The sequence below is a fragment of the Diorhabda sublineata genome, chromosome 4 (genome assembly GCF_026230105.1).
Source record: "Diorhabda sublineata isolate icDioSubl1.1 chromosome 4, icDioSubl1.1, whole genome shotgun sequence".
Classification (NCBI taxonomy): domain Eukaryota; kingdom Metazoa; phylum Arthropoda; class Insecta; order Coleoptera; family Chrysomelidae; genus Diorhabda; species Diorhabda sublineata.
The window spans coordinates 34,763,338-34,789,635 of record NC_079477.1 but is presented as its reverse complement, the minus strand read 5'-3'; the positions used below and the strand labels follow the sequence as shown (position 1 = coordinate 34,789,635).

The 26,298-nt window shown below is 32.7% G+C and overlaps 2 protein-coding genes across 2 annotated transcripts in view; both read right to left on the bottom strand.

Annotated features, from left to right (window-relative positions):
* Positions 1-26,298, bottom strand: part of LOC130442780 (eukaryotic translation initiation factor 5A) — a 209,715-nt gene that overhangs the window by 63,318 nt on the left and 120,099 nt on the right. The gene's annotated exons all lie outside the window — the stretch shown is intronic.
* Positions 441-25,765, bottom strand: LOC130442770 (uncharacterized). Its single transcript, XM_056777122.1, has 14 exons — positions 25,655-25,765; positions 21,550-21,805; positions 16,973-17,221; positions 14,694-16,922; positions 14,550-14,633; positions 13,174-13,493; positions 6,889-7,363; positions 3,978-4,375; positions 3,679-3,865; positions 2,786-2,934; positions 2,577-2,729; positions 1,012-1,393; positions 774-950; positions 441-701 (listed from the first exon to the last, which is right to left on the bottom strand). Exons 1-14 carry the CDS (start codon positions 25,727-25,729, stop codon positions 571-573), a joined length of 5,265 nt encoding a protein of 1,754 aa, XP_056633100.1. The 5' UTR covers positions 25,730-25,765; the 3' UTR covers positions 441-570.

Genomic DNA, 26,298 nt, shown 5'->3' with positions numbered 1-26,298 from the left:
TGAATGAAGAAAACAGGAACATAGATGGAAACTACGGGAGAAGGAACGAGTGGAAAGAAAAGATTTGAATGAAAGGAGCTATGCTTTGTAAAATATAACCAGAAGACAGAAATCTGTTCTATACGTTCTGTTCCCCAAAAGGGTTTTAGTATAAAAATAAGGATAAGGTTTGAGTGGATTTTTCCATACAATCTTCAATGCAAGTATTCTAGGATGGACTTTTCACCGGATTAAGTTTATAATTATAACTCTAAAATTATATGGCCAAAAAATAAAACTATTTTACGATTACCACCTTACCATTGTGACTCAATCCCATTGAGTTGATCTGGCTAGATGTGAAACAATTTGTTGCATCAGAAAATAAATTATCGAGAAATTTTTTATGTTTAAATCAGAGAGATCAGATCAGAATAGCGAAAACTCAATCAAACGTTGTATTTAAATAAATTATTTATTCAAGTGTTTAGTAATAACTTGCATAATAAGTTTTAGTGGGTAGTTTAATGATTAATGACTGGTTTAGTGTATAGATTCAATCCTCCCAAACACCTAGTAGACCAAAGTGTTTCAATTAGAATGTTTAGCGACAATATCTTCAATCCATTTCCTATATTTCCCAACTTTAACATAAACACCGGGTTTATTAGCGTAACCGCAATGTTGTCCCCACGAAGTTATACCATAAAGCGTAAATACACCTGGAATTAATAAAAAAATCTTTGATCAATCCACAAACCTTGCTCATTTTGGCAACAAAGGTTTTGTGGTACCTTCATCCAAACAAGCTAAAGGTCCTCCACTATCTCCATCACAAGCATCTAAACTACCATCCATAGAACCAGCACATACCATACCATCTGTCAATATATCACCATATACGTGAGGCATGGTACAAATATCTTGAGAATGAACGGGAATCCAAGCAGCCAAAAGGTTATGAGAATAACCTAAATTTGAATGATAAATATGAATATTCTTGAACGATATGATAGAAATATTTTTTCTCACTTGAACTACCGCTTTTTGTTGAACCAAATCCTGATATAGTACAATTCAAAGGCCTGTTATAATCAGTATCGTCATCGGCTAAGCAAATCGGTTGCACATTATCGTTCAATTCGAATCCAATACCTTTCACTTTGATCAACGCTATGTCGTTATTCATCTTATGACCCTTCCTGAATTTTTCGTGTATAAAAAATTCGTCAATATATTTTTTCTGTTCGGTACCTTCGTCTTCGTTGGTATTATAATCTCCAGCTACGATTATGTAAGCACCTTTCGTGTAACCTTGCAGGCAATGAGCCGCGGTAAGTACCCATCTGCTGGATATTATAATAGCTCCACACCAATGAGCGGATTTGTCTTTAACTCGAACTTTCAACGCGGCCTGTAAGAGTTTTCATCGATTAAAACTTGGAAGGTGTATTGTCCAAAAAGTTGATGGTGTCCATAACAATGATCCCTTTGTAATTTGGAAGTACTTGATGAAATTATATAGTGAGTAATTTGGATTATCAAATTACCAAAAGAAAAGGAAAAGAGACGGCTACCAACCGTCCGATTGCTTTAGGCCAAGGTCATGGAGAAAGTCGTTAACCTTCAAATCTTGATATACCTCAAGTCTGCCAACATAACATCATCAGCGACGGCTTTCTTAAGCATAAACCGGGGATATATATAACATATAGAAGGCTTTTGACAGAGTTTGTCATGCCAACCTTCTAAATAAATTAAAATCGCACGGTTTGTCGGCCTTACTCATCGATTGGCTTCGTAGTTTTCTCAAAGACCCATCCGACCAGGTCACATTCGATGGGCATAAGTCAGAAAGGTCAACAGGGATACAGTTTGTCGTCGACGATAGCACATTGATGCCGTCGAATCGAATCAACTGCCCCAATAAACTAGGCTTATACCGAAATCTGTAGGCAGCAACAGATCACCATCATCAATACCGAAACATTCTAGAGTGTGATGGAAAGAATCTGAATGATTTTAATGCAGCAAAGACCCAGACTGCTGTTTTTACAAAGAAGACTATCATTGCGGCTCAGGATTTGGTCCTGAGGGCCTCTTTAAGACCAAAAAAGCTATACACTCCGCAATATCTTTCAATTCTCTACAAAACCTTGAAGAGAGTATTTCGACTTATAGGCGATCCAGATTTGACCAGACAGCTGACAGCTTAGAGCATAGAAGATAGATCGTTGACTTGATTTTTTTTACCGATACTACTACAGATACTCTTCCGAGCTGTCCAATATAATATCACCCGAGCAGTATTTGCAAGACCTACTCGACAGGGAGACGCGAGCAGTAGTTGCAAGACTTACTCGACACGAAGACGTCGCTCATGAACACCGAGGTCGCCTGCAGTCGCACAGAATGTCAACTTTTCGAGACTTTGGAGTTTTTTAGAGTCTCCAAGGCACTACAATCTTCAATCTCTGAAGACGATAACTTGTTTATCGAAACGCACACCAGATAGTGTGATTGCGAGTGTACGTGTAGTGGTAGTGTAAATTGTGTGCTTGTAATAGCTGTCAAATTGGATAACTTTCAATACGCACCTGCCATGGATAATCTCCTTTCTTGGCGACTCCTCCTCCGATGACCCTAGCGTGTATCAAATCATTTATAGCGAATTGATTATCTTTTCTGAAACCGCAATTCATCGGAAGTCCTTCTTCTATATGCGCCGGTAGATTCGAATGTCGTTCGATCTACGAATTATATTTAAAAAGATAAAAATGAAAGTCGATATTTATGGTAAATGTACCTTAACTTCACCGGCATCTTGGGAACAAATAATTCCGACGTCTTCGTTATGTTCGCAGTTGTGTTCGCCCCAATTCCAATGAGTACATTTGTTCAACTCGGTTTCATTACCGTAACAAGACACTTGATCCAACCAAATCGGCCCGTATCCTTGAAATAATATCAGTTGTCAATTATAGACAGGTAATTGAATTTTGAGGTCGAATTCTCAATCTTCGGGGAACTTTAAAGGAAATTAAACATGAAAAAGTACTGGACTAGCGAGCTGAACAACCACAATTTATTCCAGAACATGGTAGTTGAAATATTTATAAATGGTTAAGGTTTGAATCCCTCTTCTTACCAATATTAGTTGATGTTACCTAAGGAAACCTCTTCGGTGGATGAAAAACGACTATCGTGGACTCAGAACGTTTGATTTACGATACGAGGTGTTATTAGTCATGATACATTCAAGACATTCTTAGGAAACTCATTTGAAGCCACTTCTATCAGGTTCAATTTCATTCCCTATCTTGGTACTCAACATATTGTCGCTACAAGGTTAAAAAATTCACGGCATTCTTCAAAAAATTAATATTTTCTCCATCATAGCTCGTGGATGTTAATGATAATTCAATCTGTTGACCAAAGAGACCACGGCAAAAGATTGGTTCCAGCTTCTTGGTTGGTTTATCTTGACGCTCGGTGGTGCGGTTGGTTGACCAGTTGGTGTTCTTCGTGTTCGTCTGCATGTATTTTTTGATTGTCGTAATAAAGTATTTTCAGAAAAAAAAATGGAGGAAGGAAAAAATGTTTGCAAACATCATAATCCAAACATCTAAATATTGTTATTTGAGAAAATATTTGTATGTCAAACAAAGGAAAACAAAAAAGCATTCGAAAGTAACTGACCTGCACCATAATAGCCATCTTTTTTAACGGAACTCATTCCTTTATAACCTAAAATTTTACAAACAACTTTAGCAGCATCTTCGTTAAAATCATCATCGCAAACAGTGCCCCAAATTCCATTATGCTTTATCTCCAACCTTCCTTCCCCTGGATAACTTCCTCCAACCAAACGCAGCTCTGTTGGAGCCTAAGAACGACACAAATTAAAAACTTATACCAGCAAAACAATAATAAAAGAAAACAGAACTTTTCGAGCTAAAAAAATTAGAGTGCTTTTCTATTATTTATATAATAATTACTTCGCAATGTTTGATATCTTCATCTGAATCATCAGCGCAATCTTCCACGCCATCACAAACGAAATCGAACGGGATGCACTCGTTACCGGAATCACACTTCCAGGCATCATTTCCGCATTTTTCTTGAGGCGTTTTACATACCACCCCGGCGATTTCTTGATCTCTACAATTGTGGATCCCCCATCCGGGGAAACTACAATCGATCAACGAAGTTTCGTTTCCGAGACAATTGAGATCGTCGATCATATACAGAGTATTACTTTCTTTTAAATCCTTGGCGAAATATGATTGACTTTTGATTTCGGCTGCTCCCAAAGTGAATCCTAGTTCCCTGCAGATTACGTTAGCGTCGATTATGCTAAAATCGTCGTCGCAGATATAACCGGTGGTATTGAAAGCTGAAATATAGTAAAAACAGTGTTTTTTGATATGAATATACTTCAATTTTTTCGTTATTTGGAAAAATCAGTTGAAATTTTGAATACATACTTGGAGTATTATTACATGGCAAAATTGGAAAATTAGTTTAACATCTTAGATCGATTTTTACGAGGCAAAATTAAAATTTTAAGTTTTATTATTATTTCAATATTAATTTTCTGAAATTACATCTGGACGTGGAGCCACAATTTTTGGTCTAGATTTGTTCACCACCTTTAAGATATCATATATAAATTAAAAATTTTTCATACTCGGCAAGGACCAATAACAATAATTTAATTCCAGGGGGCGGTGAAGGTTGTATTATTGCAATTTGATGGTGTTGTTGAATTTATAGACACACTCAGTGATTGCGATTCCGTTTTAAACGAATTTAACATATCATTACACATATGGTATGAGTTATTAAAGCGTGTCAATACCATTAGCATATTATGGTAATCTGTACAAGTCCATTTAGGCTTTATTCTTGAACATTTCCGTCCATTTTGTGACTGGATCAAAAAATATCGACAAACTGGATTCAAAAAATGGTTGTCTGACGCTCGTCTGTTTGTTTGTTTGATTATGAAGGCAGCGATCAGCCTATAGTCTGTTAAAAGCCGGTATGCAACAGAGTTTTTCAACACCATGATTGATTCTGTGATAAGTAACATGGAACCGAGATTTATGTCTTTAAATTAACATTTTGAAAATTTTGGTTTTCTCTATGACTTAAATAAGTTAAAAAAAAATCCAAAAGAGGAAATACTAAAAAACTGTCAGGATTTACACACAGTCCAGCGAGTAGGTGAGAGCAGTGACTTCCAAACTTATGAGTTGTATGAGAAGTTACAAAATATGATCCCAAAACTAATTAAAAATTGTTTAAGAAATATTATGGGTCAAGAAAGACTTTCAGCTTTGACAGATCTATCTTTTCAAGCAGATATAGCATCTAAGATAAATTTCGAACCAATCATTAAGGAGTTGAGTAAAATGAAAAGTAGAAAATTTCTGTTTGTTCAATTATTTCTATTTTTTTTTTCATTTTTGTTCAATGTTCCAAGGAAATATAAGTAAAAATTAAGTTTTTTTCTTAATGAATAAAAAACTGTTTAATTTCAACTGATTTTTTATTTTATATTCCCTCCTTCTGCAGAGGGACTCTGATGTACCTTGCCCACATTAAATTTAGGTCTTGCGCCGCCACTGTCTAAGAGTATTCATCATTTATATACTTAAATAAAATTCTACAAAGTTCCACAACAAAAATAAATAAATAAATAGACTTCAGTAAAAATTATTTAGAAGAAATACTGCAAATAAACCGGTTTCTACTAAAAAAATTATAGACAAATAGACATCGAGTTCCATTTATAAGAAATGTCAGAGACATCGCCCGGAAAGCGCCGCGCAAATCCGCCGAATTTCAAAAATTCTTTAGCAATATATTCAAATTCTGAATACAACTAAATAAGCTGAAAGATTATGTAAACTAATTTCAAACTAGACCAAGTGTATCTGTAGTCAATGGGAGACTCTACACAGATGTCCATCATAAAATCTGGTAGAAATCTGATAAAAATGTATCATCAACCAATAATATTATGAAATTTGGCTACAAACAAACAAATTTGGGAGCCTCCGCCTCACATATTACTTCAAACGTTTCTATGTGGGAGCTTCTCCAAACTAGTCGATCAAAACACAGGTAGCTTCGAGAAGGTAGCAATATTTGTATTATTAATACTCAACTAATTAGATATAGTAAGATAGCAAAAACTATTTGATACATACGACACCGTTTTGGATAGAGAAATCCCACATGCAAGATCTAAGTCATATTTCATTAGGGAATCAATCTCAAGCTGAAGAATGGTCTAATGAGTTTTATTGGGGTACCCCTCGCTACTTTTTCAATATATTAGCAAAGTTTGACGAATCTGGAGTCGTCTTTTCCACCAGTTTGACCTCGATATGTCCAGTACGTGAAAATCTATTAAAACTCTTAGTATGGATCCCCGTGGTGTCTTGTCTTAGCGATTAATCCAATTTTCTCTCGATAATGATGATTCAATAAATAAACTTTGATTCTTTGGGACTTATTTTGCTAGTTTATTAACTATTTCACTTGCTTTTACTCCAGTAGATTTTATAATCCACAATAGAATCACCTTTGAGTATACCTAAGCATTGCCAAGCTTTTATGGAGTTGATTTGAGCATTATCTCGAGCCTTCCTTTCATTTATTGATATTGAACAGTCAGCTTAATTGTTTATTTGAGATTTTTCCTAAGGCGTACTACTCCTTGTCAGAAATCGTTCACTTTAGAAACAGAAATATGGAGAAACAACAACAGCACTAAAATTTCTTTCTGCGGTGGCAAAAATATAATTATTGTGAAGACATTGTTGTACAAAATTGAGTCAAAAGAGTGATTAAGCGATTGTATATAGAAGATATTATTCCAGATATTCGTAAACTTACCAGTGACTTCAACACGCCCCTCGTTTTTCTCACCGGATCCCGCTAATCTAATTGTGTAACCAAACTTATCAGCACCGCAATATTTTTCATCTTCTCTATCTTCACAATCAGTATATCCGTCGCATAAATGATCTTTTACCAAACATTTTTTGTTATTACATTCGAAATATTTGGTAGTATCCGAACAATCTATAGAACCGGCGCTTAATTCATAATAATCACTTGAATGGTGGGCCTGCAAAGCTCCTGACATGCCTATATTTTGATCCGATAAGAAGCAAGTCCTGTCCGGTCTTCGGTACGTGAATGATCTACAAACGAACTTTTGATTTTGAATGCATAGTACCGCGCACGTCGAGTGGGTTACGTTGATATAACGTTGCTTTTCAGGTACGACTAATTTTGAATTTTTCGTTATTATGAATCTCTCTGTATATTCCTGGCAGTTAAGTTCGTCTTTACCATCGGAGCAGTCCTGAAATTGGAGCAAAATTCAATCAAAGTTTCTATCAATGACAAAGAGATCAACTATTTTTTTAAAGCTGGTATTTCGGAATTAGTAGAGACCAAAACTAAATAGGAAACTGCCAAATCCTCCTATCGGAAACTAGAAGCTCATGATAATCACCTTAATGATTCCCCTGTGGCCATAAGGTGAAAGTAGCATTCCTAAACTTGTCGGTGTTGGAGATTTTCTGTCGCTGAATTATTTCCTCGGTGTTTATGATTATAGTTTAGGATCAATTAGACTTGTAAGTTTTAAATTGAGTGAAACCAAGGAACCATCGTTTGAAACGATAGCAGCTCAGATCAATGCATCTAAGGATCTGCCTTAGCATCCTTTAACAGTGGAAAGGATATAAAGAGATGCTGGTTTGATGTTTTTGGGTCTAAGAGAAGAGTGTTTGTGCGCAGGTCAAAGATATAACGGTGCTAGATCCCGACTGTACAATACGGCAGAGGCTTGGTGATGGTTTGGGAATGTTTGAATATATTATGTGAAAATTACAGACTGTTTCACACAATAAATTTTACATATCTCAGTTTTGAACGCCTATCTGAATCATTATATGCAAATAAACTTTCTTTACGGCACCAGTCCAGCTCATAGTAGGTCTCGTTTAAGAGTTTCGGTTAGGATATACATTATTAAATATAAATTTTTCTAGTATCAAGGTACAGCTTTGTCGTTTCCATACTTAGAACTATATTCAACGAGGAATAGAATATATACATTAGAAATGGAGAAGCCTTCAAAACTATCCGAATAGGATGTTACGGTTGTTGTTGCTAATAAACCTGATTTTCTCTCATAAATTGTCATATAATAAATAATATAATGTTTGTATGTTCAATTTGATCAAAAAATGACTTTTCTTACAGAATAGTTCATTGAAAAAAGGAATTTTCTTAGTTGGATTTGAAGAAAATCGGTTTTTCTGAGGTCAATTAGTAAAATTTGGTAAAAGAACGGCGTTTTCAACGGTAATTTGACCAAAAATTTGTGTAAATACATAAAAAATGGTTTTTCTTGAAATCAAATATGAACAAAAAACGGATTTTCCAAGCTGAATTTAGTTAAACTTGCTTAGTATGTTCAATTCGATGTAAAAATTACTTCTCTTGAATTGAATATGGAGGAAACTGCTTCTAATTTGGTCAAAAAACGACTTCCTAGAGAATAATTTTATGAAAAAAGAATTTTCTCAGTTGGATTTGGAAAAAATTGGATTTTCCAATGTCAATTAGGCTTTTTTCAATGCAATTTGTTAAAAGAACGCCCTTTTCAATGGTAATTTGACCAAAAATTTGTGTAAATTCATAAAAATGGTTTTTTTTGAAATCAAATATGAAAAAAAAACGGATTTTCCAAGCCGAATTTAGTAAAAATTGCTTAATATGTTCAATTCGATGTAAAAATTACTTCTCTTGAATTGAATATGGAGGAAACTGCTTCTAATTTGGTCAAAAAACGACTTCCTAGAGAATAATTTTATGAAAAAAGAATTTTCTCAGTTGGATTTGGAAAAAATTGGATTTTCCAATGTCAATTAGGCTTTTTTCAATGCAATTTGTTAAAAGAACGCCCTTTTCAACGGTAATTTGACCAAAAATTTGTGTAAATTCATAAAAATGGTTTTTTTTGAAATCAAATATGAACAAAAAACGGATTTTCCAAGCCGAATTTAGTGAAAATTGCTTAATATGTTCAATTCGATGTAAAAATTACTTCTCTTGAATTGAATTTGGAGAAAACTGCTTCTAATTTGGTCAAAAAACGACTTCCTAGAGAATACTTTTATGAAAAAAGAATTTTCTCAGTTGGATTTGGAAAAAATTGGATTTTCCAATGTCAATTAGGCTTTTTTCAATGCAATTTGTTAAAAGAACGGCCTTTTCAACGGTAATTTGACCAAAAATTTGTGTAAATTCATAAAAATGGTTTTTTTTGAAATCAAATATGAACAAAAAACGGATTTTCCAAGCCGAATTTAGTGAAAATTGCTTAATATGTTCTATTCGATGTAAAAATTACTTCTCTTGAATTGAATTTGGAGAAAACTGCTTCTAATTTGGTCAAAAAACGACTTCCTAGAGAATACTTTTATGAAAAAAGAATTTTCTCAGTTGGATTTGGAAAAAATTGGATTTTCCAATGTCAATTAGGCTTTTTTCAATGCAATTTGTTAAAAGAACGGCCTTTTCAACGGTAATTTGACCAAAAATTTGTGTAAATTCATAAAAATGGTTTTTTTTGAAATCAAATATGAACAAAAAACGGATTTTCCAAGCCGAATTTAGTGAAAATTGCTTAATATGTTCTATTCGATGTAAAAATTACTTCTCTTGAATTGAATTTGGAGAAAACTGCTTCTAATTTGGTCAAAAAAAGACTTCCTAGAGAATACTTTTATGAAAAAAGAATTTTCTCAGTTGGATTTGGAAAAAATTGGATTTTCCAATGTCAATTAGGCTTTTTTCAATGCAATTTGTTAAAAGAACGGCCTTTTCAACGGTAATTTGACCAAAAATTTGTGTAAATTCATAAAAATGGTTTTTTTTGAAATCAAATATGAACAAAAAACGGATTTTCCAAGCCGAATTTAGTGAAAATTGCTTAATATGTTCTATTCGATGTAAAAATTACTTCTCTTGAATTGAATTTGGAGAAAACTGCTTCTAATTTGGTCAAAAAACGACTTCCTAGAGAATACTTTTATGAAAAAAGAATTTTCTCAGTTGGATTTGGAAAAAATTGGATTTTCCAATGTCAATTAGGCTTTTTTCAATGCAATTTGTTAAAAGAACGGCCTTTTCAACGGTAATTTGACCAAAAATTTGTGTAAATTCATAAAAATGGTTTTTTTTGAAATCAAATATGAACAAAAAACGGATTTTCCAAGCCGAATTTAGTGAAAATTGCTTAATATGTTCTATTCGATGTAAAAATTACTTCTCTTGAATTGAATTTGGAGAAAACTGCTTCTAATTTGGTCAAAAAAAGACTTCCTAGAGAATACTTTTATGAAAAAAGAATTTTCTCAGTTGGATTTGGAAAAAATTGGATTTTCCAATGTCAATTAGGCTTTTTTCAATGCAATTTGTTAAAAGAACGGCCTTTTCAACGGTAATTTGACCAAAAATTTGTGTAAATTCATAAAAATGGTTTTTTTTGAAATCAAATATGAACAAAAAACGGATTTTCCAAGCCGAATTTAGTGAAAATTGCTTAATATGTTCTATTCGATGTAAAAATTACTTCTCTTGAATTGAATTTGGAGAAAACTGCTTCTAATTTGGTCAAAAAACGACTTCCTTGAGAATACTTTTATGAAAAAAGAATTTTCTCAGTTGGATTTGGAAAAAATTGGATTTTCCAATGTCAATTAGGCTTTTTTCAATGCAATTCGTTAAAAGAACGGCCTTTTCAACGGTAATTTGACCAAAAATTTGTGTAAATTCATAAAAATGGTTTTTTTTGAAATCAAATATGAAAAAAAAACGGATTTTCCAAGCCGAATTTAGTAAAAATTGCTTAATATGTTCAATTCGATGTAAAAATTACTTCTCTTGAATTGAATATGGAGGAAACTGCTTCTAATTTGGTCAAAAAACGACTTCCTAGAGAATAATTTTATGAAAAAAGAATTTTCTCAGTTGGATTTGGAAAAAATTGGATTTTCCAATGTCAATTAGGCTTTTTTCAATGCAATTTGTTAAAAGAACGCCCTTTTCAACGGTAATTTGACCAAAAATTTGTGTAAATTCATAAAAATGGTTTTTTTTGAAATCAAATATGAACAAAAAACGGATTTTCCAAGCCGAATTTAGTGAAAATTGCTTAATATGTTCAATTCGATGTAAAAATTACTTCTCTTGAATTGAATTTGGAGAAAACTGCTTCTAATTTGGTCAAAAAACGACTTCCTAGAGAATACTTTTATGAAAAAAGAATTTTCTCAGTTGGATTTGGAAAAAATTGGATTTTCCAATGTCAATTAGGCTTTTTTCAATGCAATTTGTTAAAAGAACGGCCTTTTCAACGGTAATTTGACCAAAAATTTGTGTAAATTCATAAAAATGGTTTTTTTTGAAATCAAATATGAACAAAAAACGGATTTTCCAAGCCGAATTTAGTGAAAATTGCTTAATATGTTCTATTCGATGTAAAAATTACTTCTCTTGAATTGAATTTGGAGAAAACTGCTTCTAATTTGGTCAAAAAACGACTTCCTAGAGAATACTTTTATGAAAAAAGAATTTTCTCAGTTGGATTTGGAAAAAATTGGATTTTCCAATGTCAATTAGGCTTTTTTCAATGCAATTTGTTAAAAGAACGGCCTTTTCAACGGTAATTTGACCAAAAATTTGTGTAAATTCATAAAAATGGTTTTTTTTGAAATCAAATATGAACAAAAAACGGATTTTCCAAGCCGAATTTAGTGAAAATTGCTTAATATGTTCTATTCGATGTAAAAATTACTTCTCTTGAATTGAATTTGGAGAAAACTGCTTCTAATTTGGTCAAAAAAAGACTTCCTAGAGAATACTTTTATGAAAAAAGAATTTTCTCAGTTGGATTTGGAAAAAATTGGATTTTCCAATGTCAATTAGGCTTTTTTCAATGCAATTTGTTAAAAGAACGGCCTTTTCAACGGTAATTTGACCAAAAATTTGTGTAAATTCATAAAAATGGTTTTTTTTGAAATCAAATATGAACAAAAAACGGATTTTCCAAGCCGAATTTAGTGAAAATTGCTTAATATGTTCTATTCGATGTAAAAATTACTTCTCTTGAATTGAATTTGGAGAAAACTGCTTCTAATTTGGTCAAAAAACGACTTCCTAGAGAATACTTTTATGAAAAAAGAATTTTCTCAGTTGGATTTGGAAAAAATTGGATTTTCCAATGTCAATTAGGCTTTTTTCAATGCAATTTGTTAAAAGAACGGCCTTTTCAACGGTAATTTGACCAAAAATTTGTGTAAATTCATAAAAATGGTTTTTTTTGAAATCAAATATGAACAAAAAACGGATTTTCCAAGCCGAATTTAGTGAAAATTGCTTAATATGTTCTATTCGATGTAAAAATTACTTCTCTTGAATTGAATTTGGAGAAAACTGCTTCTAATTTGGTCAAAAAACGACTTCCTAGAGAATACTTTTATGAAAAAAGAATTTTCTCAGTTGGATTTGGAAAAAATTGGATTTTCCAATGTCAATTAGGCTTTTTTCAATGCAATTTGTTAAAAGAACGGCCTTTTCAACGGTAATTTGACCAAAAATTTGTGTAAATTCATAAAAATGGTTTTTTTTGAAATCAAATATGAACAAAAAACGGATTTTCCAAGCCGAATTTAGTGAAAATTGCTTAATATGTTCTATTCGATGTAAAAATTACTTCTCTTGAATTGAATTTGGAGAAAACTGCTTCTAATTTGGTCAAAAAACGACTTCCTTGAGAATACTTTTATGAAAAAAGAATTTTCTCAGTTGGATTTGGAAAAAATTGGATTTTCCAATGTCAATTAGGCTTTTTTCAATGCAATTCGTTAAAAGAACGGCCTTTTCAACGGTAATTTGACCAAAAATTTGTGTAAATTCATAAAAAATGGTTTTTCTTGAAATCAAATATGAACAAATAACGGATTTTCCAAGCCACACATATCAGCAATCACCAGCTCTTATCATCAAAGATCAACTTTTCTAGGTAAATAATATTTGAAGAGGTGAAAAAGTGGACAAATGTATCAAGATTTCACACCTTATAAAATATGAATTTACCTTCACACCATCACAGAGCATTGTCAAAGATATACACTTCTGAGACGTACAATGGAAATCATCATCTTCATCATCACACGTTTTCGACAGCCTCTGCTTAACTTTGATCACATTTTCGGGTTCTAAATCGACTGGCTCTCCGTTATCGTAAGTGAAAACATAATCAACATATTCTAAATCATTGGAATCTTTCGTTTTAAAAGGTGGGGGCCAAGCACTTCTCGGCGTTGTTGCTGTTATGTGATTATCCGGGCTATAAACATCATCGTAATCTAAAGATGTTTGTTTGAGAGTTGGTCTTTGAAGAAACCCAGAATTACCTACGATGCAAGTTAATTGGTATTTAATTGTTTGACAAATCACAATTATACACTTTTCTGGTTACTTTACGACGAACTTAATGCTAATTCAACTTTTATGCGCCATTTGACAATGATTATTGGATTGGTATTACAAAAAATTATAATTATAACATAGGATATGATTATTCCATCGACACAACATTCTTAGTTTCAATTTCTGGTGCATTTATGATTAGTTTAATTGTTATTCCCATACGGAAGTACATTTGGTAATGCGACTAACATGGAGAAAAGTATATCCATTTAAAGTCCAATGGAATTGTTAAAGTACGAGGAATCGAAACATCTTCATCTTTATACGTGCCTTTCGCAGCTTATTAGTCTGTATTATGAATCGTTTCTTGCCTCTGCTTTCCCTCTTGATTTCATTTTGCAGTTTTTCTTCACGATTTCATCTTGATTATTGAGCATCATCGGTGCATAAATCCCATTAATCTCCAGGTCTGATTTTCTTTGGAAGAATGATCACCATAATATTAGCAGCTACTAGATGTCGAGGTCTTTGGAAAATCTGGTCAGACATTTAAACTTTTAAGATCGCTGGACAAACTGTGGAATTTTTTCATGAGTGGTCTACCTCCTCCTAGCCCCAGTGACATTCCACATCATTCGTGATGGCTATAGCATGGAATAACCGTGTTCGATTAGAAGATCAGTCATCATTCCTAATTCCCAAGTGTTTCCAGTCATATCCGTAGTACCTGCCTTGTGAACCTACTGATGGTTTTGCTGATCTCAGACTGACAATCGAATCAGTTCCAATTTTGATCGAGTCTCGTTGTTCAGTTTGAGATTTTGGATCAAAAATCTCTTTTTTTTCTACATTATTTAAAGAAATTCAAAAGTTATTCACTCTAACAACTAAACATGGAAAGAAAAATATGATTTAAAGTAAACTCCATCAGCCATCGAAAAGTCTAAAACTTTGATCCACCGAAAAATAGATTCAAAACACAACGTAAATCAAAAAAATGTTTTTTAATTGAAAAAAACATAATTTAATGCTCGTCTCACCTCTATTACTATCTGTAATAATTTGTTGATCCTTGTTATCATTAGATTCTTGATTATAACCCTCTGTTGTATACCTAAAGTTACCTTGAATCGAATAAAATAACCATATAAGTACAATGTCAATTAGTTAATGATTTCACTTACCATGACCAGAATTTTGACCAAATTTACGAGCATTATTTTTATACTGAGTTTGCCAATTATCATTATCAACAGTTTCACTGGGGTCTGTAGCATCTTCATCAGTTGTAACCTTACATTTCACGTTTGATGGGAAGTCACACATTCCTGTTTTTTCGTTGAAAAGCGTACCGGGGGCACAGTCCATCACATATGTTTGACCACTAGCGCAACTCAAATACTTCTTACAGTCTGTAGGATGTTTATGTAAACCGACAGAACCGTTAGGACAAACAGGCTCCGTATTAGTTATTGGTTTTTTCGTTTGTCGACAATTTGGATCGTTCACATTACATACTTTAACATAATTTGGTTGTTGATCTTGTCCGCAGTTTGGTTTTGATAGATCGCAATTGAATTGGCCACCATTTTGTCCCGACTGAGTAGAATCGGAATGATGTATATTTTGTCCAGTACTTGGTTGATACGCGCAGTTTTGCATTGAAGGATTACATCGTTGTGAGTGTCCGAAATATTGATTTTGTCTTTGACCACAATTTTTATCACCTGGAGAACATCTATGACTAACTATCTGTGTTTGACCTCTACTTAAATCAGTACCTGGTTCTCCCTGATACTGAAATTGATAGTGTTCACAATTTTGTGTTTTTGGATCACATCTCTGTGTATGTACTTCATGAGCTGGATTTTGAAATCGACTACAATCCTCAATTGCTGGGTTGCATCTTCGAGCTACCATATAGGATTGACCACCAGTCTCTCCATCACTTCCTGAGCTTCCGTGAGCTGAATCTAAGTACTGATTTTGATCTTGATTATGAGTAGGGTTGTAAAGAGTGAATTGTCCACAATTCTGAGTTGCTGGATCACATCCTTGTGTTGCATAATGTGTTTGATTCCTTCTTATATCACTTCTCGAGCCGCCATAAGCTGAATTTGCGTACTGACCTCCTTGATCATAAGTAGGGTTGTATTGACTGAATTGTCCACAATTTTGGGTTGCTGGATCACATCTTTGTGTTGCATAATGTGTTTGGTTTCTTCTTACATCACTTCTAGAGCCCCCATAAGCGTACTGATGTCCTTGATCATAAGTAGGGTTGTATTGACTGAATTGTCCACAATTTTGGGTTGCTGGATCACATCCTTGTGTTGCATAATGTGTTTGGTTTCTTCTTACATCACTTCTAGAGCCCCCATAAGCGTACTGATGTCCTTGATCATAAGTAGGGTTGTATTGACTGAATTGTCCACAATTTTGGGTTGCTGGATCACATCCTTGTGTTGCATAATGTGTTTGGTTTCTTCTTACATCACTTCTCGAGCCCCCATAAGCGTACTGATGTCCTTGATCATAAGTAGGGTTGTATTGACTGAATTGTCCACAATTTTGGGTTGCTGGATCACATCCTTGTGTTGCATAATGTGTTTGGTTCCTTCTTACATCACTTCTCGAGCCCCCATAAGCGTACTGATGTCCTTGATCATAAGTAGGGTTGTATTGACTGAATTGTCCACAATTTTGGGTTGCTGGATTACATCTTTGTGTTGCATAATGTGTTTGGTTTCTTCTTACATCACTTCTCGAGCCCCCATAAGCGTACTGATGTCCTTGATCATAAGTAGGGTTGTATTGACTGAATCGTCCACAATTTTGGGTTGCTGGATTACATCTTTGTGTTGCATAATGTGTTTGGTTTCTTCTTACATCACTTCTCGAGCCCCCATAAGCGTACTGATGTCCTTGATCATAAGTAGGGTTGTATTGACTGAATCGTCCACAATTTTGGGTTGCTGGTTCACATCCTTGTGCTCGTCCATTTTTTATACCAGAGTCTTGATAACTTGAGCTTGAATCCTGGTCAATCTGATTAACAGCTGAAGTTTGTCCATGTCCCAAGTGATTATAGCTCACATCGTTTATATTGTGATTATTTTTAGTCTTCTGATGATATTGTCCATTGATATTACTGTAAAATTGTTTAGTTCTAACATCAAGGGAATTTTCTCCATTAAAACAAGCGGCTTGATCAGGATAATCGCACATATTCTTATTCATATCGAATAGAGTACCAGGAGCACAGTCCATTCTGTTTTCTTGTCCGTTATTACAATTAATAAATTTAGAACAATCAAAATAGTCGGGTATTATTCCTGAAAATCCCTCAGGACAAGTTGCTTGTTGAACTGATTTTTCAACTCTAATATTCCCTATAGTATTGGCTTGTGGACCTGGAAGTAATGGAGTAAATTATCGAAATAAGTTAATTAATATTATTTACCTGTCACGCATTCAACCTTATCGGGAAAATCGCATTCTAATGATTTTGGATTGAATAATGTACCTGGTGAACAATTTTGGACAGTTCCTCTACCTTTCCAGCAATTTAAAAACTGATTACAAGAAGCCGAATAGATAAATTGTCCTGTAGCACCTGACGGACATTTTGTATAAATATCCAAAGTTTTAGCTCCTATTTTCCTTTTTATAATAGTTCTATTTGTTCTTGACAATTCTCCAGAATCGATTTCTAAACGTATTAAATTAGTAATAAGATTTATTATAATATATAATAAGGAGCAACAAAAACGGCTTAGACAACATCTTCGCAATCGCAAGTCACTGGCAAACTGATCATGAAATTGTATTTGTACAACAAACAAGAACTCTTCTGGATAATTGATATAACAAGTGATAAAGCTGCTCAAGCGGCCATAGTAAATGAGAAGTGGTCAGTGCGCTGGACCTGAGCTTTCCAGAGTTCACCGTCGTTACCAAAAGACTGGTAACTTTCATCGAAGACGCGGTTACGGAAGAAAAAGGTGTACATCCTAGAAGGATGACCGACTCATCGCTAAGAAAACGGGCCCTCACTGGTGTTCAAGTCAAATAAGAGCTCAGACAAACACGAAGAGTGTCTGTGAGTGGATGGACAGTTAGAAAAAGACTCGAGGCAGCTAACTTTGGGCTAAAAAGATCAGCTACTGGCCCCAAATTAAACCTAGCTCACCGAGCAGCCCATCTATGATTTGCTAGAGATCCCGTTAATTGTACTGATGACCAAGACGTCAAACGCTGCAAGTGTAGCGATAGATGAGAACGAGGCAATAGAAGACCTTGAGAAATATTCGCGCAGTGTTGCTTAAAAGAAAACGTGGCTTTTGGAAGAGGTTCCTGGATGGTTTAAGCGGGCATTTCAGTGGAAGCAAAAATCGACCTCACAACGACGTTCACTGAAGAATAGGATAGCTTCGAACAAGATCCAGTGAAGAAGCTTATTCGATCCACGAAAAAGCGATTGCAAGATGTTGCCAGGGCCATATTGAAAGGTTGATTTCAAATCAATTACAATGGTCTACAATATTTTTGCGCACGGGTTACACGTTATTTATTTTTATTGGTTTAATACCTATGAAATCAGAAGAATGTGTGACGTTCCGGATATAGTGAGATGGGCCAGAACTAGAAGAAGAGCATGGAGAGATCATGTCAATAGAATCAACAACGATCGACTGGCGAAAGGAAGAGAGACCCAATACAAGTAGACCGCCTGGAAGACCACCAAGGCGCTGGTATGAGAGCTGGTCCTCGCAGTCACAACTTAGGCTGTCTCTTTGAAAACACAAGACACAGTCTTAAAATAAGAAGAAGAAGAAGAAGAGGAAGAAAAAGAAGGTTTAATACCTAGAAATAAGAATTTGTTTCTAAATTTACTCGATTTTAGATCTGTTCTGTTTCAAAATTAGTTTTTGCTTCCAGTATATTGGCCTTGGTAACGTCTCTCAATTTCCACTATGTCTTGATGGAAGGGTTCCCCTTGTTCTTCCGAATATGCTTCCATATTTTCTTCAAATTTATCTAGATGAGAATTTAACATGCATTTTTAGAGACATTCTACATCCCACGATAGAAAAACTCGTGCTCGTGTCAGTGATCAGCTCTTCGTACTTTTCACCTCTACCGTTTCCAAGAAAACCATGAACTAATGCCTTAAAACTGATCCAGGCTTTTTTATCTTTATTGTTGAGTAACTCTACAAAAATATCACGATTCATAATTTTTTTATTTGACGACCAACAAAGATTCCAGTTTTAATTTTCGCTGAGAGCTTTGGAAAAAAAATTTTGAAAGTTTTAGACTCACGATTAAGAGCTTTTACAAACTGTTTAATAAGACCCAATTTAATATGCATCGGTGGCATTACGATAGTTTTGAGATCAACAGTTGCTTCCCGTTTAACATTGTATTTTCCTACTTAGTGCTCAGTACGTGCAGGCCAATGTTTTCGTCAGTAGTGAGAGGCATCATTTCTACTATCCCACAGGCATACATAACAGGAGTGTTTAGTATAACCACCTTGTATTCCAGACAAAAATCACACCATCTTGAAATCACCAATAACTTCCCACTGTCGTAATTTTCTTTGCGATGTACGGAATGTGCTAATAGAATCGATGGTAATTTTTTCCCATTGTAGTGGACCAGCTTTCAGACTTTTAAATGATCTGTCAATATAAAGACGCCATTCAGGTCAAGTCAAATAGACCTTTTACGTCATGGCAAAAACAGAGACCATCTTCCTTACCGAAGAGAATTTTTCATGACGTTTCCTTTGACGGTATATTCAAGATCAGATTTAATTGAAGTCCATTGTTTCAACCGCGATCACGAATTCAGAATGTACGGATGAACTTCGTGATTGCGGGCTGCCTTGAGATAGTGTTGCTTTTTCAACAATGGCGGAGCAGGTGCAGGATTTTCTCTATATTTGGTATTGGAACAGATGTGGATGGTAGGTCAGGATTGGATTTTTCAATCTCTGAGTGGATTCATAATATAAATTCTCAGTACTGCAAATTAAAAAAGAGAAACTTACTGTCTCAAGATTGTATCTGTTCCATGATACATGTGCAGCCCATTTTTTGTCTTAATTTTTGACTGGCAGACTAAAGTAAGCTTGATGTGCCTTGCAAATCTTTGAATTTGTACTCAAATCATACTTATTTTCTCTTATTAAATTTCTCTATTAAATTTACCGCAAATAATACAAAACTAGTCAGGATCTAGTTTACAACTTCTTGTAGCCAATTTGCACGAATTTACACAGTGAAAAATGATTCGAGAGACATTATTTCTCTGTAATATTCAAACACCGACTGTAGAACACAACGAGCTTCTCTTTTTATACCATAGCGAGCGAAAACCGACTTTGAATGGGCGCAAAAATCAAATATTGTTAAATCACTGTAAGTTCTTGAAAAGCAAATATTTCTAAAGTCTAATTACATTTCTTTTTATGTATAAGCTTGTATAATCAGAATATATCAAGTATTCTTGCGCAAAAAAATTTTTTTTGTTCACCCTTGTTGTTGCTTTTCGTTTAATATATTTTTTTTTAGCAAAAAATATCTCAATAAGAACATAGACCACTTATTATAAAGCTAGAGCTAAGACTGAGAGCTTTGAGGTGCTAAAATTAGAAAAATAGTGAAGCAACTGGTTTCTGGTTAGAGAGAGTGCATAATAACAGAGTAACTCTCTAGAAATATCTCAGAGTCAAAGAAAACCTACAGTTGTGGTTTTTGAATATTTGAATTCCATGTTATTATTGATAATATTCGAAATAATATACTTGCATCTTGTATGTAGGATGTAAGATTTATAAAAAAACTTACATCACAAAAGTTGTTTGTACTTAAAGGAATTTTTAGATTATTGACTTTTGGATTATAAAGGATGTCCCAATTCTTCAATATCGACATCAAGTTTGAAATGGAACACTCTGTATTTTATTGCGTTTTTTGATTTAGTGGTAAAAACAGAGGTAACTTTCATGAGACCGATCTATTTGATTATCACACGGCTTAGGAAATATTTCAGATTATTTGATTTCTTACTGTAAAATCATTATATTTGGAAAATTCCGCAAAATAAAAATGAGGCTAACTGGCACCATTTGCAGAATGAATTTTTGAATACAAAACTTGGATTTATTGAATTTTCGTGATTTTCAAGTCTAGATTCAAACTGGGTGTCTTTTTCTACTGTAGGAGTTTCAAATTGTGTAAATAACAAAATCTCATTTTTTAAATAGCACACCCTGTATATTATACCTTCAATAGAACGCGCATAAAAATAAGAATCATTCCATACTACTGTCGTATACCTATGTATATAAAATGGTTGTGGAATTATTTGAATTTTTTTCATTTTTTCCCTCATTCATTGCTATATAACAAAAAGTCAGCCACCCATAATGTGTCTAGACTCGAAAGCAACGAAAATTCAATAAAAGTTTTGTATTACAAAATTCATTTTGCAAATGATGCCAGTTAGTCTCATTTTTATTTTGCGGAATTTTCAAAATATAATGATTTTTGAATAAGAATTCAAATAATCTTAAATATTTACTAAGCCGTGTGATAATCAAATAGATCGGTTTGATGGAAGTTACCTTTGTTTTCACTCAGGGCCGGATTAAGATTTATAAGGCCCGGGGCTAAAATAATGACGGGTCCCCCTTAAGGAATTCGGAAACCCGGAAAAATTCACAAAATTGTATCAATACTTTAGATTTGTGGCATCAACACATTAAAAAATACAGAATGATTTCCAAATGATGGGGCCCTCTTGGACCTGGGGCTATAGCCCCCCCAAGACCCTAGATAATCCGGACCTGTTTTTACCACTAAATCAAAAAACGCAATAAAATATGGGGTGTACCATTTAAAATTTCAATGTTAATGTCGATACTGAAGAATGGGGACATCGTTTAGAAAGAACTTTTGTAATTAAAGTTTCTTGATAACTCTTACAGGTTTTGTGAAAAGTATATGTATATAAAATTAGTTTACTTACGTGTATTATTTTGTGTTTGTAAGATATTATGGTAACGAGGGCGTTGTCCATAAGTCTGAGCGTTAAACACCGGATACACATTTTTAATTTGATCTGTGTGGGTAACTACATATTGAGCACCTGGAGTGCCAGGTCTATTATGAACAACTACTTTGCTATAATTTTGTAGCGTGTAGGGAACGTCATTTTTCTTGATTAATGTTTTTAGTCCAGAAGTATAAGCGGGACGTGGTAATTCTTCTATTGGTATAATTATCTTCAACCGATAAAGGAGTTTAATGTATAGAAATTAAGTTTTCAAATTGATTAAAAAACAAAATTTCATACAAAGTGGGCCTCAAACTTTTGATTTGTGATGATTTTGTGGTTGAATATATTCAAATTTTGAGATATATTGCCCAAATATTGATAAAAACTAATAAAATAGGGTGTGGAGTGTGCCTAGAATATGGAAATTTCATTTAGCTCAGAAAAAGCTTCTAAAAGTTTCATAAATTTTGTTGTGTGATGATTTTGTGGTTGAATATATTCAAATTTTGAGATATATTGCCCAAATATTGATAAAAACTAATAAAATAAGGTGCAGAGTGTGCCTAGAATATGGAAATTTCATTTAGCTCAGAAAAAGCTTCTAAAAGTTTCATAAATTTTGTTGTGTGATGATTTTGTGGTTGAATATATTCAAATTTTGAGATATATTGCCCAAATATTGATAAAAACTAATAAAATAGGGTGTGGAGTGTGCCTAGAATATGGAAATTTCATTTAGCTCAGAAAAAGCTTCTAAAAGTTTCATAAATTTTGTTGTGTGATGATTTTGTGGTTGAATATATTCAAATTTTGAGATATATTGCCCAAATATTGATAAAAACTAATAAAATAAGGTGCAGAGTGTGCCTAGAATATGGAAATTTCATTTAGCTCAGAAAAAGCTTCTAAAAGTTTCATAAATTTTGTTGTGTGATGATTTTGTGGTTGAATATATTCAAATTTTGAGATATATTGCCCAAATATTGATAAAAACTAATAAAGTAGGGTGTGGAGTGTGCCTAGAATATGGAAATTTCATTTAGCTCAGAAAAAGCTTCTAAAAGTTTCATAAATTTTGTCGTGTGATGATTTTGTGGTTGAATATATTCAAATTTTGAGATATATTGCCCAAATATTGATAAAAACTAATAAAACAAGGTGCAGAGTGTGCCTAGAATATGGAAATTTCATTTAGCTCAGAAAAAGCTTCTAAAAGTTTCATAAATTTTGTTGTGTGATGATTTTGTTGTTGAATATATTCAAATTTTGAGATATATTGCCCAAATATTGATAAAAACTAATAAAACAAGGTGCAGAGTGTGCCTAGAATATGGAAATTTCATTTAGCTCAGAAAAAGCTTCTAAAAGTTTCATAAATTTTGTTGTGTGATGATTTTGTTGTTGAATATATTCAAATTTTGAGATATATTGCCCAAATATTGATAAAAACTAATAAAATAGGGTGCAGAGTGTGCCTAGAATATGGAAATTTCATTTAGCTCAGAAAAAGCTTCTAAAAGTTTCATAAATTTTGTTGTGTGACAATTTTGTGGTTGATTATATTCAAATTTTGAGATATATTGCCCAAATATTGATAAAAACTAATAAAATAAGGTGCAGAGTGTGCCTAGAATATGGAAATTTCATTTAGCTCAGAAAAAGCTTCTAAAAGTTTCATAAATTTTGTTGTGTGATGATTTTGTTGTTGAATATATTCAAATTTTGAGATATATTGCCCAAATATTGATAAAAACTAATAAAATAAGGTGCAGAGTGTGCCTAGAATATGGAAATTTCATTTAGCTCAGAAAAAGCTTCTAAAAGTTTCATAAATTTTGTTGTGTGATGATTTTGTTGTTGAATATATTCAAATTTTGAGATATATTGCCCAAATATTGATAAAAACTAATAAAATAAGGTGCAGAGTGTGCCTAGAATATGGAAATTTCATTTAGCTCAGAAAAAGCTTCTAAAAGTTTCATAAATTTTGTTGTGTGACAATTTTGTGGTTGATTATATTCAAATTTTGAGATATATTGCCCAAATATTGATAAAAACTAATAAAACAAGGTGCAGAGTGTGCCTAGAATATGGAAATTTCATTTAGCTCAGAAAAAGCTTCTAAAAGTTTCATAAATTTTGTTGTGTGACAATTTTGTGGTTGATTATATTCAAATTTTGAGATATATTGCCCAAATATTGATAAAAACTAATAAAATAAGGTGCAGAGTGTGCCTAGAATATGGAAATTTCATTTAGCTCAGAAAAAGCTTCTAAAAGTTTCATAAATTTTGTTGTGTGACGATTTTGTTGTTGAATATATTCAAATTTTGAGATATATTGCCCAAATATTGATAAAAACTAATAAAACAAGGTGCAGAGTGTGCCTAGAATATGGAAATTTCATTTAGCTCAGAAAAAGCTTCTAAAAGTTTCATAAATTTTGTTGTGTGACAATTTTGTGGTTGATTATATTCAAATTTTGAGATATATTGCCCAAATATTGATAAAAACTAATAAAATAAGGTGCAGAGTGTGCCTAGAATATGGAAATTTCATTTAGCTCAGAAAAAGCTTCTAAAAGTTTCATAAATTTTGTTGTGTGACGATTTTGTTGTTGAATATATTCAAATTTTGAGATATATTGCCCAAATATTGATAAAAACTAATAAAATAAGGTGCAGAGTGTGCCTAGAATATGGAAATTTCATTTAGCTCAGAAAAAGCTTCTAAAAGTTTCATAAATTTTGTTGTGTGACGATTTTGTTGTTGAATATATTCAAATTTTGAGATATATTGCCCAAATATTGATAAAAACTAATAAAACAAGGTGCAGAGTGTGCCTAGAATATAGAAATTTCATTTAGCTCAGAAAAAGCTTCTAAAAGTTTCATAAATTTTGTTGTGTGACGATTTTGTTGTTGAATATATTCAAATTTTGAGATATATTGCCCAAATATTGATAAAAACTAATAAAATAAGGTGCAGAGTGTGCCTAGAATATGGAAATTTCATTTAGCTCAGAAAAAGCTTCTAAAAGTTTCATAAATTTTGTTGTGTGACGATTTTGTTGTTGAATATATTCAAATTTTGAGATATATTGCCCAAATATTGATAAAAACTAATAAAATAAGGTGCAGAGTGTGCCTAGAATATGGAAATTTCATTTAGCTCAGAAAAAGCTTCTAAAAGTTTCATAAATTTTGTTGTGTGACGATTTTGTTGTTGAATATATTCAAATTTTGAGATATATTGCCCAAATATTGATAAAAACTAATAAAACAAGGTGCAGAGTGTGCCTAGAATATGGAAATTTCATTTAGCTCAGAAAAAGCTTCTAAAAGTTTCATAAATTTTGTTGTGTGACGATTTTGTTGTTGAATATATTCAAATTTTGAGATATATTGCCCAAATATTGATAAAAACTAATAAAACAAGGTGCAGAGTGTGCCTAGAATATGGAAATTTCATTTAGCTCAGAAAAAGCTTCTAAAAGTTTCATAAATTTTGTTGTGTGACAATTTTGTGGTTGATTATATTCAAATTTTGAGTTATATTGTTCAAATATTTATAAAAACCAATAAAAAATGGAAAATATCAATTATATCAGAAATGACTTGAGATTTCCATAAATTTTAGTTCGTAAATGTTCTCTTAAGCAAATGTCTTCTAATTTTGAATTATATTTCTCAAATATTGATAGAAAAATGAAAAAAGTGGACACTGAATAGCTTCATCATAAAAAATATCAAATATTTCGAAATCGAGCAGTAAAATTTTCATTATCTTTGGTTGATGTTTATTGTATGAATAGATATCTGACAATTTTCACTTATATTGTCAAACATCGATAAAAAACAATAAAATTTTATATATAGTCCCCTATAGGCTATAGCCCCTAGCTTAATCCGACCCTGGAATAAATACAACAAAATGTACAGTTCAATGCAGTATATAGAGAAAGTAATTTCTTTAAACTTACAAACGTAAATTTTATTTTATGAAACTTTGTTGAGTAATCAATATTAAAAACCAAAAAAATAACACTGTAAATTCGTATTTCCTAGATACTTACGGCGTCAGTTATTTGGAATAGAACGAAAATACAAAAAATATCTGAAACAACATTTCTTTGCACTTTATTGGGCATATTTTTCGAATCTGTTATTACTACTGAGACGGTATGTAATGTTTGTTTGGAAGATGTGGCAATCTTATCAAATTAGAGTGAATAAAAGGTCAGGATATATAGATTCTTAAAGAAAGATAAATAAATTTTTTTTTCTTAGAAACCGTCTCATCTACTTTTAATAACAAAAATTATTTATTAGTCCAACTGATCGATAATAATACTAAGTACAAACATACTTATCCAAATGAAAACACACAAAAAAGCTTATTTTCAAAATATTTAGGGTCACTAATCAACCAAAATTATTATTAGACATTTTGGTTACATATAAATGCCCCATCCCTAGCATATCTAATAAATTGTTGTGTAAAAACTATAAATTATGTAATTTTTGTTCATCTTTCCGCATTCAATGATTACCCAATAGATGGAGATACCCTTTATTTTCTATAGTTTATTCACAGTGTGTTCCCAATCAAAAAATCATGAAAACTCAGAAATCGATACATACTACTCATATAAGAAAAAGAAGTTTTTCAAAATATCCATAATTATAAAGAATGCAGACTAATTCACCGAAGGTACAG

Bases quoted from the DNA above. Each gene is read 5' to 3' on its own strand.
- LOC130442770 (XM_056777122.1), bottom strand. From the start codon at position 25,729: ATGCCCAATAAAGTGCAAAGAAATGTTGTTTCAGATATTTTTTGTATT. The intron at 13,494-14,549 runs GTGAGACGAGCA...CTTGCATCGTAG, and splicing joins TATTACAGATAGTAATAGAG to GTAATTCTGGGTTTCTTCAA. The intron at 702-773 runs GTACCACAAAAC...TATTAATTCCAG, and splicing joins TTTAGCTTGTTTGGATGAAG to GTGTATTTACGCTTTATGGT.